The sequence below is a fragment of the Sphaeroforma arctica genome, assembly GCF_001186125.1.
Source record: "Sphaeroforma arctica JP610 unplaced genomic scaffold supercont1.394, whole genome shotgun sequence".
NCBI classification, from domain to species: Eukaryota; class Ichthyosporea; order Ichthyophonida; genus Sphaeroforma; species Sphaeroforma arctica.
The window spans coordinates 18853-35041 of NW_014040164.1; the positions used below are offsets into that span (position 1 = coordinate 18853).

General features: G+C 42.8%; 2 protein-coding genes across 2 annotated transcripts in view; one reads left to right on the forward strand and one right to left on the reverse strand.

Annotated features, from left to right (window-relative positions):
• SARC_05866 (hypothetical protein) overlaps positions 1–1805 on the forward strand; it is a 2289-nt gene extending 484 nt beyond the window's left edge. Inside the window, exons 2-5 of the mRNA XM_014300256.1 lie at positions 224–402; positions 749–875; positions 1058–1197; positions 1662–1805. Of these exons, the coding sequence (XP_014155731.1) occupies positions 224–402; positions 749–875; positions 1058–1197; positions 1662–1748 (533 nt within the window). The 3' untranslated portion in view covers positions 1749–1805. The remainder of the gene's footprint in view (positions 1–223; positions 403–748; positions 876–1057; positions 1198–1661) is intronic.
• A 123-nt stretch (positions 1806–1928) lies between these two features.
• SARC_05867 (hypothetical protein) overlaps positions 1929–16189 on the reverse strand; it is a 15544-nt gene continuing 1283 nt past the window's right edge. The window contains exons 2-26 of the mRNA XM_014300257.1: positions 15870–16020; positions 15054–15245; positions 14690–14854; positions 14061–14245; positions 13803–13908; positions 13393–13575; positions 12810–12962; positions 12482–12591; positions 11724–11844; positions 11198–11284; positions 10911–11016; positions 10490–10604; positions 9806–9929; positions 9415–9504; positions 9015–9082; positions 7987–8209; positions 7592–7723; positions 6754–6837; positions 5977–6096; positions 5329–5511; positions 4951–5114; positions 4377–4494; positions 3954–4051; positions 3375–3500; positions 1929–2687 (exon numbers count right to left, since the gene is read on the reverse strand). Coding sequence (XP_014155732.1) covers positions 2597–2687; positions 3375–3500; positions 3954–4051; positions 4377–4494; positions 4951–5114; positions 5329–5511; positions 5977–6096; positions 6754–6837; positions 7592–7723; positions 7987–8209; positions 9015–9082; positions 9415–9504; positions 9806–9929; positions 10490–10604; positions 10911–11016; positions 11198–11284; positions 11724–11844; positions 12482–12591; positions 12810–12962; positions 13393–13575; positions 13803–13908; positions 14061–14245; positions 14690–14854; positions 15054–15245; positions 15870–16020 — 3295 coding nt within the window. The 3' untranslated portion in view covers positions 1929–2596. The remainder of the gene's footprint in view (positions 2688–3374; positions 3501–3953; positions 4052–4376; positions 4495–4950; positions 5115–5328; positions 5512–5976; positions 6097–6753; positions 6838–7591; positions 7724–7986; positions 8210–9014; positions 9083–9414; positions 9505–9805; positions 9930–10489; positions 10605–10910; positions 11017–11197; positions 11285–11723; positions 11845–12481; positions 12592–12809; positions 12963–13392; positions 13576–13802; positions 13909–14060; positions 14246–14689; positions 14855–15053; positions 15246–15869; positions 16021–16189) is intronic.

Genomic DNA, 16189 nt, shown 5'->3' on the forward strand with positions numbered 1-16189 from the left:
TATGTGTGTGTGTGTATATTAGTTGATGTCGAAGTTTATGCTGTGCCTGTTGGTAACATTATTCGGGGTCACAATCGCTGGAGCCCTCGGTTTAAACGGCGGTGCTAATGGCAGCAGAAAACATACAATGTTTATACTCGGCACATAACTTTCTTGCCTGCCTAGCTGAGGTTGCACCGCTTAGTATGGAATACTGAAAACACAATGTCCCAACATCATCTAGGAAACGACGGTCGGAGTAAAGGCTACGGCTTCGTACGATTCTACGACAAAGCCGAGCAATTAGACGCTATCACACGCATGCATGGTGCCGTAGGATGCGGAGGTAAAATACTACGAGTGAGAGAAGCCACCCCCAAGAATCCCCGCAGAGACGGAGGCGGCGGCATGGGAGGCCATTCGGTAAGTGTGAGATTGTGTGAGGCATGTTAGTGTGGGCTCCTTTACTGGCTAGAGAGGATTTATGTGTCTGCATCAAATTATAGGCACTTGTTGCGAACGAGGTTGCCTGAGGATTCTTGAGAGTTTTTTGGGCATTTGATACCCCTATGCGCATACTCAAGTTTGTAGTTTTGCCTTTACTTGATGAGCCCATGCTATATGCAATAATATCACTCAACTCGCAGAATCTGTTATGTCTGAATCCTATTTCGTGGACTGTTCGTATACGGCACATTGATATAGTCTTGGCTAGCTTATAGCAGGCATTTCCGATTGTGGGATAATTAACCGTTTGTACTATCTACAGCAATGGGGGGGTGGCAATCAATGGGGTGGACAACAACAGCAGTGGGGTGGGCAACAGTGGGGGCAACAGGATCCATACAATCAGTGGAATCAGCAGCAGGCGTATGGGTGGGGTGACTACCAACAAGGTACTGTCTTTGATTTGAACAAGGTTCACGTATGTAGTAGTATCAGCGAATACAAACGCGATGCTTTTGCAGTGGCCATCGCGTCGTATAGATAAGCATGAGCACCTCATTGTACAATTGCTTCTTTCAGTCTATTTAGCCAGATATTGATGCACGACTTCTTTACTGGATATTGTAAGCAGGTCAGGCAGGACAAGTACAGGACCAAACGGGAATGCAGGCTGGCAGTGGGGTAGCTGTGATCACACCGGCAGAACTCACGCCAGCGATGGAAGAAACGCTAGATTTCACTGGAAAATACAACGTTAAGGAAGCAAACGAGGTAGGCGTATATAGCTGTGGTTGTGTGAGGGTGTCGTTAGTGGGTAGAACCATGCCAGTCGCTCCGGAACTCGTGTAGAGAATGTTCGCGTGTATTAGGATATGGAGGTTGGCTATATGCATGCTTCAATTTATTATACTTTGCGGAAAGCGGGTATAGTTCCCCCACTCTCCGCTCACTCCTGCACTACCTTGACGGAAAGCAAACTAGTCAATCTGCTTCCTGTGCTTTATTTTGTGATTGCATTGAGCTCAACATATTCTTTACCGAATTGAGTGCTCGGATGTCGTTAATAGTTATGCAATTTACCTCGGACTTAGCTGGCTCATATGCCAGAGTGAATTCTGCGTATCACATATACTTGCATATGTTACGCATTAAATACCCTTCACTGTACGCATATAGATTCACAACTTTCCTTTAACACAACTCATGACCAATTAATGCGCACCCTTCATCCGCAGATATACCTCAAGAAAGAGACGAAATTACTCATGAGTAATCTCGATGCCTGGGAATTGCCTGTGGGTCAAAGGCAGGCTGCTATGTAATACGGAGAGGCATATTACTCAGTGGACACGAGCCAAAAATAAACACTTTAAATTCCATCATACGTTGATCGAAATCATTGTTTTTATTCCCTTCTAAAGTAGATTATGAAGAATACCGCGATTAGCACTCGCCGGCATGCGGTACAGCTGCGACCGTCTTCCGTCCCGACGTATAGATGCCCAGGATGTGTAGGTATAACATTGTACAAAATTGTGTAGGCACAAGCCTTGTAGAGAGATGTATATGCAAATGTCCAACATCGGGATTACCGTGGTATACATGAGTTCCGATGTCTGCATTCTCAGTTGTCCGCCTGGAAGCAGACGTGTATAGCCTAGCTGCGAGGCCGTACAATCCGGAAGCTATACGGAATACAGGCTGAAACTCCACAGAAGCTACTTAAGTTGCAAGTTTAGCCAAGTTTGCCAGAATAATGTACACCAAGCGGTAGTGACATCGGAAAAATACTTCGAATTTCAAATGCCTCAAGTAGCTGCCTCGACAATTGCAGCGTATTTGTGATAGGCTTTTGGCAGAGTGTGGTCAGCTAGGAGTTGAGTTGTGAGTAGCCACCCACATTTGTAGGTTGAGTGATAGAAAGGTTACATCACGCTAGGTGATGTATTTGGTAACATATCTGCAGCACTTGCTAGCAATCATTCATGCCACCACGCTTAGTAGCCATGTACCTGCGTACACCCTTGGACTGTGCGCGATGCCTTGCTTGTAAGCTGTTTACCCGCACGCATTGACTTCAGGATGTGTGACCATATGCGCTTACCCTGCTATGTGGCTATGTAGCCGCGTCTTCTGTGCGCATATGTCGTGACTATTAAAGTATGTCATATTAAGCAGTCGTGGGGAAGTTCAGACGGGCTTGTCCGCGGGCCGGTGGCGCAATGCGGGTGATGCGTTTGTATTTCCCTTGCTTTTGACCTCTGTTCCGGATCGCGGGAGAGAAAAACAAGCAATCAATGAATGTAAAAACAAATAAAACCAACCGATCAATGAATGTGTTACATTTCCAGTACAATACACGCGGCTGGGGTGCAGAGACTAATTCAAGCGGGTTGGCGCTCTGCAGGTGGAGCCATGCGTTCTTTACTACAAATTTCGGATGAGTGAACGGTCGGGAAAGAGTTTTTGCTCTTCTATACGATCAGTGACATGTACTAAAGCACAGCTTAAATACCGCACATTGAAATTATTCCGCCAACAATGGGTCACTTCCAATGAGAATCTTGTGCGATGACCGAAATTTTACAGGTACAGCACAGCACAAAACTCGTAGATACAGGACATTGTGAATGTATCTGGCGACACTCCCTGCGGCATGTCGTTGCAAGCTCAATAATTTAAGCAGCACAACAATAACCGGATAAAGTGGATGGACTAATTCTATGTTTCATGAAGTAACAGTATCTCAGCTTGAATACATACTATCTGATCACGGTAGAACCATACGTTACGTAGACACAGGCGAAGTATAGCAAAATACACCGCACGCGGTAAGCTAGCGAGGGTAAGGGGCCAGTAATGGCATACAAATAAATCTACCCACATGAATAAACTTATAAAAACATACAAACAAAACACTACGCGCTGCTAGTAATATATTAACATACTGCATGGTTTGAGGAGTGATAAAGATGAACTGTCTGTTCTTCATCTGCATAGCGACTTGCTCCAGCAGCTCCATGGAAAGCTTACGGTTGGCCATATCCATGAATACATCGAACTCGTCCAGAGCACTGATACAAATAGATAAAAAGGTACAATAATCGGTTTAATGCAGATATCATACCGAGTCCCCTTTGGCAGAGCTGTTCGCACAATTGATTCGCTTACATACAATAAAGACTGTATACAATTACTTATGTGCAATGAAGACTGCATACAATTACTTGTATACAAGAAAGACTGCATACAATTCTTGTATACAATAAAGACTGTATATATTTACTAATATACAATAAAGACTACATACAACTACTTATGTACAATAAAGACTGCATACAAATATGCCAATCGTTGAATCTGAGGATGAAAACGATTGATAACATATGCCAAGAGATAACAACTGAAGCTATGCTTGCCCCGCCGTAAATATGTGCTCATACTTCTTCTACGTGTACGGAATCTGACTCTACTCGACATGCTACTTCCAACTAAAAATAATCAAAAGCCATGTAGAGAAGTCATACCGGAAGGGGCAGTCCATGGCATCCCACACAGCGATCAGGAAGCACACCAAACTGAAGGAGCGCTCTCCGCCTGAAAGCGTTTTAGTCTCACGGGTTTTCTGGATGTCAAAATACAAACGTGTGTCAGTGCTGTATTCGCGATATATAAATGTAACTTCAATAAAAAACCCTGCGATTCCACGTGTCATCTCGAGTATGTCTATGTGTTTCGGTAAAGATCTCTGTGTGAATTGACCTTGATAACCATGGCATCTGGCAAAAATGACATTATTTACAAAAAAGCGCTCATATAAGCTGCGATCCTCAGAAAATCAGCGCCAGCATGTGCCCTCAACCTTAACTGCACCGCCGTACTGCCATTTACAGGTTCATATTGCAACTATGCTGCTAGATGGTTGTATATCATTTTAAATAATTTCATACCTCATTTTCAGTAGCCTTTGGCTCAACTTTGATATGCAGCAGCTTCTTATGGTGATTGATGTGCACTTGCCCGCGGAACTTCTGCTGGCCTAGCAAATGTGTGAATCTTAATTTCACCCTATTGAACAAAACAAGATCAGGACAATAATTCAGGTTTCTCCCTGTTTCAATCTGACTTTTGTCACACTCAGGTGTACATAGCAATAGTAAGACACTATGTTAAGATAAGTGCAACAGAGTGAGTTTTTTACAACTTCAAATACCATTGTAGTGCATCCGACATCTGAACGAAAATCTTCTATCCAAAGTAGAATCCCAACGACGCACGATTTGGTTGTGGAAAACGTGCACCGATCCGAAACATCGCATCAAAGAGAGATTCATCCTCGATACATGTCTGAACAAATCATTGGGAGTACAACATTTGCACATTGACGCCTGTGGAGACGAAATTTATCAATAAATGCGCACGAATGCACCATACGAACACCCAGCTAGAGAAACAATATATTGACAGCATGTAACTAATTTTTTTAAGACATGTGTGCTATGGCTACCGTAAAAACACACATACCTCGCCTTTAGACTGGCTTTGAAACTGGCAAACTTCTCCATACGTTGCTGCAACATGTAGCTCAGCATCTTGCTCAAACGCTTGCCCTCTTTGAAGGATTGGACGATGCCATCGTGTCGCTTTCGTGCATCTACAAGCGCCTTTTCGATGTCTTCCACTCGACCCTGCAGACGTTGCAGTGTATATGAGTATATTAATACACTTGTGCGGGGCGCCACAATTTAGGGGTATACCAGTATATCTCACGTGTACAAAACTTCCACTTCAAAAACGGTGAATAAGAGACAAACCCACGATATCCACAATCTGACTTGGGGTTAACTGTCACATTCAGCATCCACATCTACGCACTCTTGTTACTGCGAATATACAATGTACCTGATCTCGTTCCATGCGATCCAAGGACTTCTTCTTGCCGAGGAGCATGGTTTCCAAAACACTCGCTTCATCATTTGGTGTCAATTCTTCGGGACACGCTGCCTTCGCCTGCTCATATGAAGCGACCACGTGTTTGTGCAATTGCTCAGCCTCAACCCTCATCTCTGCGATTTTTGCCTCGATCTGTATGAATTAAATGAGTTCCAATATGAGTATCCTGTCGTAGTTGTTTCTTCAAACATGGATTACTATTACTGTTGAAGTGCTCAACTCGGTGTGTTCGTACTCTTGCACATCACTGCGGGTACGATTAGCAACACTGAACCAAATAGCGTGATATCCGCTCATGCGCCAAGGTGACTGAATTCACTGTAGTGCTCGCCACCTAGAAATACGTGCTCAGTAGCACAGCAAGTCTTAAATAGTCTCAGACTCTCAGCAGCGTCCATCGCAACCGCACTCCAAGGTGGGGACTGTCATCGCTGTCATGAATATTTATAGCAGAAAGAGTGTAACAACTGTGCACTGTAATATCCTGAATTAGAACATGCATCCATATCAAGAGAGAACTCCACGGAGACCACGCATATGTATAAAAATAGACCGCAAATACGTACAGAGGAAGACATATATACGTCAGGTACTTACCTCTGCTATGCTATGCTTGTGTTGCTCTGCCTCTGCATGAATTTTGTCAATCTGTTGGCCGAGTTCACGGACTTCCTCTATCGCTGCATCGACTCTCTGTTTTATTTCCCTGTCCTCATCCTGTTATGTGACGTAGAAAGCCAATGTGAGAACTACGAGAGCTACTTTGCGTATATTAAGTCTAGAATGAGCATTTATTAAAACTTGCAAAAAAATTCTGCGTCGACAATTGCCTCGACAAATGTTACAACAACAAAATGTACAATCATGTCTTCGTACTTTCACTGCACATGTAAAACCAAACAGATAAGCGCACAGCCAATTATGTATATACGTACATGCACTTGTAATTTCATCTAAAGGTCATACATATACACATACACAGATAAATAGTATACACAAGTCCCCTTCCCGCCTCATTATATTCATGCTATAATACAATGACCACACTGATGATCTCACTTATCGTAGAAAAATTGACAGCGCAACGAGTTTCGAGGAGCTGAAGAAATCAAGCATTTTTCATTGACAATCAGGACTGACATGTCAGTCTTATCTGTGAACACATCCAGTTAAAAACATCATTCACTATCAAAAGCACAACGTATTACGAAACGTCACCAGCCTCCAGCCTCTGCAAAACGGAGCGTTTATGGCTTCTCTTCGACAACTGTGACAAGTTGAGCTTCTTGCATATAAAGCTAATATGAGATCCGCACAAACTATAGAAATACATGCATAAACTGCAGCAATAAAGTAAATATAATAACAGTCTACCTGCATCCTGGCAACCTTCGCTGTTGTTACTTTATTCGCCTCTGCTTGGATGTGGTATTTCTCCCGAATCTCCTCGAGTCTTTCCTATATCGCGATAGTGGTTAAAAGTCTTAGTATATGCTTGCAGATGCGGTGGAATACAAACTAGCGCATCGAAGTGGGCTTCGTCACAAACAGGTTTCGACATTCAGCACACACCACATTTGCATACAATACACAACTCAAGGTAGCGAAATGGCGTGCGGTATAGGAAACCATCAAGAATTCCGTTATATTGATCCGGTAACTGGTTTTCCATTCGGGGTGTTTGTGATTCGGACTAGGCAGCAGTAGCCGTGTAGCGTGATACCAGGTAAAGATTATTCTAGCTCTTCAAACGAACTGCAATACGTGAGCACAGAAACGATAACACTGTACAAGGATTAACAACAGGTTAGGAGCCTTCTCTCCCCTTTACTACCGTCCTCAGTTTTAGGGAAGCGCTGGAACATCCACTTCTAATAGAAGCCGATGTGCGCCATAGAAATTATAATCGCATAGCACTAGCAACTGTCCCGCTATACCCGCAACTAGGGGTTGGCACTCCTGCTAGGTGCTTCGTTGCATACCTCCACCATGATAAGGTTTGCATTCAAGTCTCCAATCTTTGGCTCGTATAGCCACCTTCGCAATAAGGACTCAATACTACTGGTAAGCCGTCACTCACAAACATCCTCCAAGGCAATGCTTACACTTAAGTCTTCAATCTCGGGGTTGATGATACAAGGTAACAACGCAACCATCACACTCCCAATAAACTCAACATAAGAACTCAATACTACTGCCAATTTTTGTATACCTTCTGAACGGTAATGTCCGCATTCAATTCTCCGATCTTTATCTCGTACGACTCAATGATCTGCTCGAACTGCTCTTCCTCTTCAGGCTTCTCCATTTCTTGTTTCTGAGAGTATAGTCCTTCCAGGTCCATCTACACATACAATAATTACATGTATTCAACATCCGTGCGGTCAAAATAGGGTGAGTCGTTTTATTAGTAGCTGATGGAATATTACTACTCTAAACAATCACGGCTCTCTCAACTTAATTCACAAAAGCTTATGGCACCAATTATAGTTGGACAAAAACGATGCTACACCTGCGTACCCTTTTACAAAATACAACGTTAAACACAGTCGTAGCCGGTGGTGAACTCAGTACTTCCGTGGGAGCGTTCAAAATTGGCCTCGTTACCTGACTATCACGAATCTGGATGTTATATTTCCGGAGCAGAGTATTGTAATGTTTTCCGTTCTGAGACAATCCTTGTAAGTCACGTTTGAGCACGTTAATCTGTTCATCCACTGTCTGCACTTGCGCATTCAGCCGCTGCATCTCATTTTCACATTCGACGATAGATCCCGCGACATCCATTTGGAATCGCGGTGGTTGTGGCTTATAGTTCGACATGTACGAACTGCAATGAGATGGCGTTCCGACGAGTGGAAAGATGAGAAGCAAGTATAAGCTATCTGACCGGGATATGACTAAGAATACACAAATTGTGCGAAAGTGATTGATTAAAGGTGCAAGCAAGGTGTGGTAAGTATCAGCATAAAACACCGGAAAAGGTAAGACCAGGTATTGATATTAATGCCCTGCGGCGATGAAAGATGAAGATGAGGTGTACGATGAAAGATAAAGATGAAGTTTACGATGAAAGTTGAAGATGAGGTTTACGATGGAACATGAAGATGGGGTGTGTGATGAAAGAGGAAGCTGAGGTTTGGGATGAAAGATGAAGATGAGGTTTACGATGAAAGACGAAGATGAATTTACGATGAAAGATGAAAATGAGGTTAACGATGAAAGATAAAAATGAGGTTTACGATGAAAGACGAAGATGAGGTTTTGGATGAATGATGAGGATGAGGTTTAAGATAAAAGATTGAAGACGAGGTTTACGATGGAACATAAAGATGAGGTTTACAATGTATGATGATGATGAGGTGTACGATGAACGATGAAGATGAGGTTTATGATGAAAGATGAAGATGAGGTGTACGATGAAAGATGAAGAGGTTTACGATGAAAGATGGAGATGAGGTTTACCTTGAATGATGACGATGAGGTTTACGATGAAAGATGAAGATGAGGTTTACGACGAATGATAAAGATGAGGTTTACGATAAAAGATGAAGATGAGGTCTACGGTGAAAGATGAAGATGAGGTTTACGTTGCAGTCACCTGCACAGGCAACAAACGAATCACCACCACTTACTCGTCTGTGATTTGCGCCCCACTGATGTCCAACACGTCCTTCACGTTTTTGTAGTTATGTCGTGCAGCCTAAGGGTACCAAAAAGAATGTACATTTCAGTCTGTCGTGCCATACGCATGCCGGTGCAAACCAATTTCTCCATATTTTGCTCTATGAAAAGATTGTACATAGCGTACAACGTCCTGAAACCATGACATGCACCGAAAACACTCGTGACTAGCCAACCATTTTTAATGCTGTTTTTAGTATTTTCACGAATGATCACCTGCACATCAAGTGACGCGCAGCACGCAATAGACGTGTCATTTTTTGAGTGACGTCATCATCATAACGAGAAATATTGTGTGCGATGCGAAAGGACTAGGAGTATCAGAATCTCTGAGCAATTGCCAAAACTTACAATTTGCGCTTCCTGTCGTGATGGACAGATGATGGTCTGCTCAATCCTCGAGAGTTCCAATAGCCCATTGAATGCTTGCGTATTCTCGACCTAAATAGCGAATACACGCACAAAAACGCATACAAGTTAGTCTATGTTGAGCTACAGATAAGCCGGAGCGAATGTGAGTCTTTATATAGCTAAGTATGAAATGTGGTATGGAAACTATGGACAATCATCAGAACCTCAAAATCACATAGTAGCTAAGCCACGCAACGTCATAGACCATTCACACTCTTTATGGCTTCCATTATTGTTTATAAATCGTCTCTAACTTCGATGCGATTAAAAAACCAGTTCAATAAGTGTAATATGATTCGAAATGTACTAGCGGCAAATGTGTTCGACGTACTTCAATGAGGTCCATAATCGTCGGGTAGCTGCATTTTGCTCTAGTCGTGTTGGTATTGTATCTGTAGTCGGCAAACTTCGCGATCATCAGTGGCGGCTTCTTCTTGCCCCTGAACCTTTGTGCTCTGGAGGTACAGCAGGATTTACTAGTGAGTGTATGTCTGGAGGTGCAGCAGAATTTACTGGTGAGTGTATGTCTGGAGGTGCAGCAAGATTTACTAGTGAGTGTATGACTGGAGGTGCACCAGGATTTACCAATGGGTGTACGTCTAGAGGTACAGCAGGATATACTAATGGGTGTATGTCTAGAGGTACATCAGGATTTACTAATGGGTGTATGTCTAGAGGTACAGCAGGATTTACTAGTGAGTGTATGTCTGGAGGTACAGCAGGATTTACTAATGGGTGTATGTCTGGAGGTTCAGCAGAATTAACTAGTGAGTATACATATTCTTATGCAAGTGAAATGTTGCCAGTGCGAACAGAGCACACCACACATACACTGTGGCTAAATGCATTCAAAGTGCTGTACTATGGCTATTTAAGATGAACCGAGTCTACCATATGTACAGCATCGCGATTCTATCGAAAAGACTGTAGAAAACGAGATGATATTTAAAAAAACAAACGCAAAGCGCTATTACTTATCATTGGCAAGCGGCAAGGACACAGCGATTCAACTTACGTGTAAACCTTATTAATCAACTGGTTCATGACATGAGCATCCCTATGACTGTTTATAAGGAAGGTGCTCATATTCTTTCCCATTGAGGCCTCAAGTGCGATATTATATTCCGATTCTGCAACACCAAGGTATAAACGCAATATTATATCAGATAGAGAACGAATACAGAAATAAATTCGGCGCAGACAAGGTGTGTGCAATCCTATTCAAACCGTACCAATGCCGAGCTGATTTGAATGTCACGATTCATACGAGAGCTTCCAACCGACGCAACCGCTCTAGGATCCTACTTTTACATTCCATATCAACCACGTCTTGAACTTATGGGTAGGCAAATGATATGCATTCGTTGGATGTACTTTTTGATGACTCGCAACACTTTCACGTGAGATACATTTTGACTAAGGCGCTTTCATCATACCTTTGACAGCCACAAATGCACCTAAAGGTCCCACAGGTCTCTTCTCGAAAAATTTCGTGTTCTTGTCTATCAATCGGATCAGTTGGGAAATGCCTTCACCCCACACCTGTACACATTGGCAATAAGGATCGAAAATTGATTGAATCAGACTATATAAAGAAGCTTAGCGGGAAGAGAGGGAGGGGGAAACACTCAGTAGCGTAAACTTCAGAAACCCGGTCCGAATTCTCCAAAATTAAAACATTCTCAGTGTTGCGAATGCATCAAATGGAACTCAGCTTTCATACCTCAACGTTGTCCTTCAGGGCGCCCTTCAGGTTTCTCATCTCATTCTTGACCTTTATACGCTGGTTATCCAATTGCATTCTTTGACCCTGAATGAGATAAAATTCAAGATTGACTAGCTAAACACATGCTTTCGACTGAGTCGACCCTTAGTAAGTGCTCTGGTAGTAGATAATATGTTGCAATTGGGCTTCCGTACGCTGGAGACAGGACAGCTATGTGCTGATGTATGCAGCATATACAACGGTTGCACATAGAAACTTAGTTCGCAAAATCTGCCACATGTTAGTATCCTGATTCGGAGTGCTCGCTTTGTCTGTTGATGTAAAATGTAATATGCAATAACCCTTCAGTATCGATCACACGAAACTTCGTAAATCAAACACGGATTCAACTAGATTCTTATGGGATTTGCAGCTCAAAGCGACTCACAGCTCTGGTGAATTCCGCACTCGAATAGGCAAAAAGTATATCAATTCCAGTAGATGATTACGTGGAGCGATCAAGTTGGATCCCAGGAGCACTTACAGTGAGGGATTCGAGTTTGGACTCAACATCCCGGGTATCGTATCGCAGGCTCTCCATTTTCTCTTTGGTATTGGCGGCTTCTTGTTTTATTTGATTGACTTGATCCAATTTTTCAGCGATTCTACGAATAATGCAAATTTTATTTAGTCCCCCTAAAAGAAACCACCGAGCTTGTCGGAAAACCATAAGTACCGAAAAACTTTTACAGCTGCAACTTCCTTCCAACGGGGGTATATACGTTGTCGCAGAAATGATCTCATATACACTTAATAGTCAGAGTTGATCGCGTTTATAAATAGAAACAGCGCCATCCACATACTAAGTCAAAATGCGACGCGAATTATGTGCGGCCATGGCCATACCATTCATTAAAACTAACAACATTGCCAGCAATTTGACATCGATTTGAAGACACTTTACTGACCATCATATTTGTCAGGCTAGTGTTAAGAACAACTATAGCACTACCGCGCCAATCAAATCTGCAGCTAATTCATTTATACGCAGATCCATCTCCCATCTACAGACACTTAAAATGGCAAGTGTCAACCTGACATACGTACTTGCAGGTGGGATACTCGCCATCAAACTGACATATACCCAACTAACAAGTAGATTTATAACCAAGTCACTGATAACAGACTTACATTTCGTAGGCATCAGCCTCACAGGCATATTTGCAGGAGAGATACTGGCCAACAATCCAATAAGTATTCCACTCCTATACAGATGTGCATTTTCATGACAAAGAGACTTACATGTGGTCCACTGGGTCGCGCTCTGGCTTGATCTGATGCATACGTTGTCTCACCTTCTCAATCTCCTTCCCGTAGTTGACCTGGTCACTTTTCATGACGTTGATCTCTGACTGAATAAAACAAGTGACAACAAAAGGTTGTGTGCATATGATAGACCTGCACATTGTAGAGGTATAGACAGTGAAAAATCCATACAGGCATAAAGAGACGCCATAACTCTTGTCAGGTGAAGTATCTTCATCATTGTTCGCCTCAATAAGGATGTATCATTTTCAAATACAACAGAGCCAAACAAGGTTCTTTGCAACTGATTCATTAACTCAAATACCTCGATGTTAGCAGCGTCAGCGTGCAAAGCCCTGAGTTTCTTCTTGTTCTCCTTCTGCTGTGCTATGATTTGTGGGTTCCGCTGCAGCATTTCATCACGCTGTCCAGCCAATACATTGGCCACGTCGAATCGCTTCTTTTTTTGCTTTTGAAGCTGTAACAATAGAGGTGCGCGATCGTATCATATATCAGCAAGGTAATGGGGTGTTTGTGAGCAGCATATGCCACACGTATCCCGAAAGCTGCGTACAAAAACCGAGACACTTCCCCATGCGCAATCATCGCCCGTGATCACGATCCCATCACAGCTTAATATTATCTACAACCACGCAAGGCGGATTTCTGCATTTCTCTAGAGCATTTGAGAAAACAACCAACATCTTTTATGGACAGTGTGTCTATCGATATCGCCACGCACGCATGATCACTTACTCAGCAGAACACAAACACGTGCCGTGAACTTTATATCGATGAGAAACCGTAACTGCGTTATGGGTTATTTCACTCCCCCGCCACATACTGTGGGAAAATAGTGCTAAAACCAACTCAGTGAAACATCACCAAACTTGAAAATTAAACCATACCGTGGTTTTCTTCTTTTCGCACTGCCCCAGCAGAGCCTGCTTCTCCGGGATCGTGTCTTGCAGTTCTGAGATATACTTCTCCACAGTTGCGTATTCAGTTTTGACTTCAATATGGTTAGCCCAGGCCCACTCGTCAGTCAGCCGTGCTATCTCATCCTGTTTTTTTCGTAGTTCAGTGGCGGCCTATGGTAGCGCGATATCGAGATCAGCATTGAAGACAAGGACTATAAGTTGAGAAGAAATGCGAGCACGATAGGTTCCAGAAAAGAGAAAAAAAGTGGAGCACTAAAAGTCCACACATTTCCAGATCGTCTCATACTCAATACTGCAATGGGTATGGGAGTAACATAATACAGGCCTGTGATGGAGATCATCTCGCGAGAAGCACACAGTAAACGACCACTACACACCTTAACCTTCTCCTCTGCTCGTTTCAGTTCCTTCTTGGCCCGATCGTAGGTATGCTTAGCCTCCTCTCCGGAGATTTCCAAGCTGTTCACAGTCTCCTTGATTTTACTGTTCAGAGGATGAACAACAATTCATATTCAGTATTGAGCAGCTTATTGAAATACTCCTAAATGATTGCCACCAAGGTACGTATCGCAAACAGTGCAGCTGAAGCAGATGAGACACACATAGACTGAAGAAATAACACAGACAAGCCGTACCTGTAATCATTTGCAAGCTGCATCAGAGATGTGGCCTTGTAGAAGAAATTGTATTTTTCAACTGGATCGTCCTTGGACAGGAATTCTTTACTGTTGTCTTGTGTCAAAATTTGCACCGGATTGTCAATCTGAATTGTGAAGAAATCCAAGATCTCCTGCAGATCATCTCTTTTCCTACTCACTTCCTGGTAATTGCGAGTAAACATGCAGTGCTGATGAGCGAGCTTTCTCGATGCGTGTATTTAATAAAATCCAGGGTGCGTTCGACTCGCACATCCGAGTTTTAGTGGGGCCGAGTCATATTATTACTAAATATCCGACGATGATTCGCAAGTCAAAACCTTTTTTTTTTTATCAATCGCTCCATTTACGTCTACTTCATTCTTGGCGAATGGAATAAATTGCAAGCGTGAAATGTACAACGGTTGCAAGAGTATCCAAAAAAAATATATATATATATAATCAATGGACCGCTTTTCGACGTCTAATCAATTCCCTCGACTGCCATGAGAAGTATGCACTATTTTGTTAACACTTGGCAGCATTCCGAGCTGCTTGTGTGCCAATGCTGGCGCCTCAGGGCATAAAGATGTGCTCACACAGTGCGAATAGTGCACGGTTTACCTTACCTTGCCATCACTACTCTTCAGCTTGTAACCACTGGCGCTGTTTTGCGAGATCGTCCTTTCAACAATGATGATATCGCCGTAGATTTCGTTCTTGAAAGCATCTTCTCCAGCGTTCGTAAGCTCTACAATGATAGTACACTTTTGTTTGCCCCACATGATGTGCTCCTGTAGTTATGTATGACGCGATTATGTATTTATGGGTTAGGCAGCCACAATATTAGGCAGAGGGTGCAAGGTAGCGCGTTGGGACAAGTAAGTGGGCGTGGGACAGGTTCATGCTTCTATCTAGGAACACCATCAGTGCAGAAAACCTTCGACACAATTACACTAGGATGAAGGGTACAAGTGATAGAAAGATACTTACCTTCAGATTTTTACCCCGATTGGTCGACTTGGCACTGGCCCCAAGACAGATTGACAAAGCCGTAAGCGTCGTGCTCTTTCCACTCCCGTTGCCTCCGGTAATGAAGTTGATGCACGCACCGAACGGAACTTCCAGGTACTCGTGGCACATGAAATTCTTCATGGTGATCTTGCCGATGATACCGGCTTCCGCCTAGACAAAATTGAAGCCAGTCATACATACATCAACTACTATCTTCATATGTCTTACAGGCACGACAGGTATAGAGGGATGACCACATGTTACCTGGGCGGTCCTGTAGGTCGTTGCAAGACATGATAGCCAATATGGGTGTAGTGCTCTCAAACTATAGCGTTCAAGCACAATACTCTCATAGCATGCAAATGATCCGAGACATAATCCAGTAATAATTGAATAGGAAAAGATTAAATACCGTTCGTTTGTACTCTACAATTTTTGCAGCACACACTATTATATGCAGGGCATAGTAACATTGTTAAAGCCTGCTAATTGATTGAGTACATTTGAATACGATCAGAGCACAGAATGAATTCGACATTACAGTCGCCAATTTTGTTACGCCCTTGAATTCCGTCCCACACCCTACAAGGACGTCTATTAGAGATAATGTAATCACTTTTTAATACTCTTGACCCTGTATCTTATCACCATGTCACGAATAAAATTTAGATAGACCCCCACACTTTCTAAACCTTGTCGAACAAGGCACACCTACCAGCAGTAGATCTGCCTCCGTTATCTGATAATCCCAATGCCTTTTACAGTATGTCACCAACCAGTTTTAAATACACCCACCTGATCCATATTCTGGCGATGTATTTTGTCATCATCCCCATCGTCCCCATCGTTGCCCTCTTCGTCGGAGGAATCGTCGTCTTCTCCTGACCCTGAACCCGAATCGCTTTCACCGCTGTCTTCGGCTTCCTCTTCTAATGAATAATCATTTCTGTACGCAATTGCAAAAGAGATATTTGTACACACAAGCAAACAAACAAACAAACATACATACATACATACATACATACATACATACATACATACATACAAACAAACAAACAAACAAACAAACAAACAAACAAACAAACAAACAAACAAGTACCATTCTGAGTCGGAGA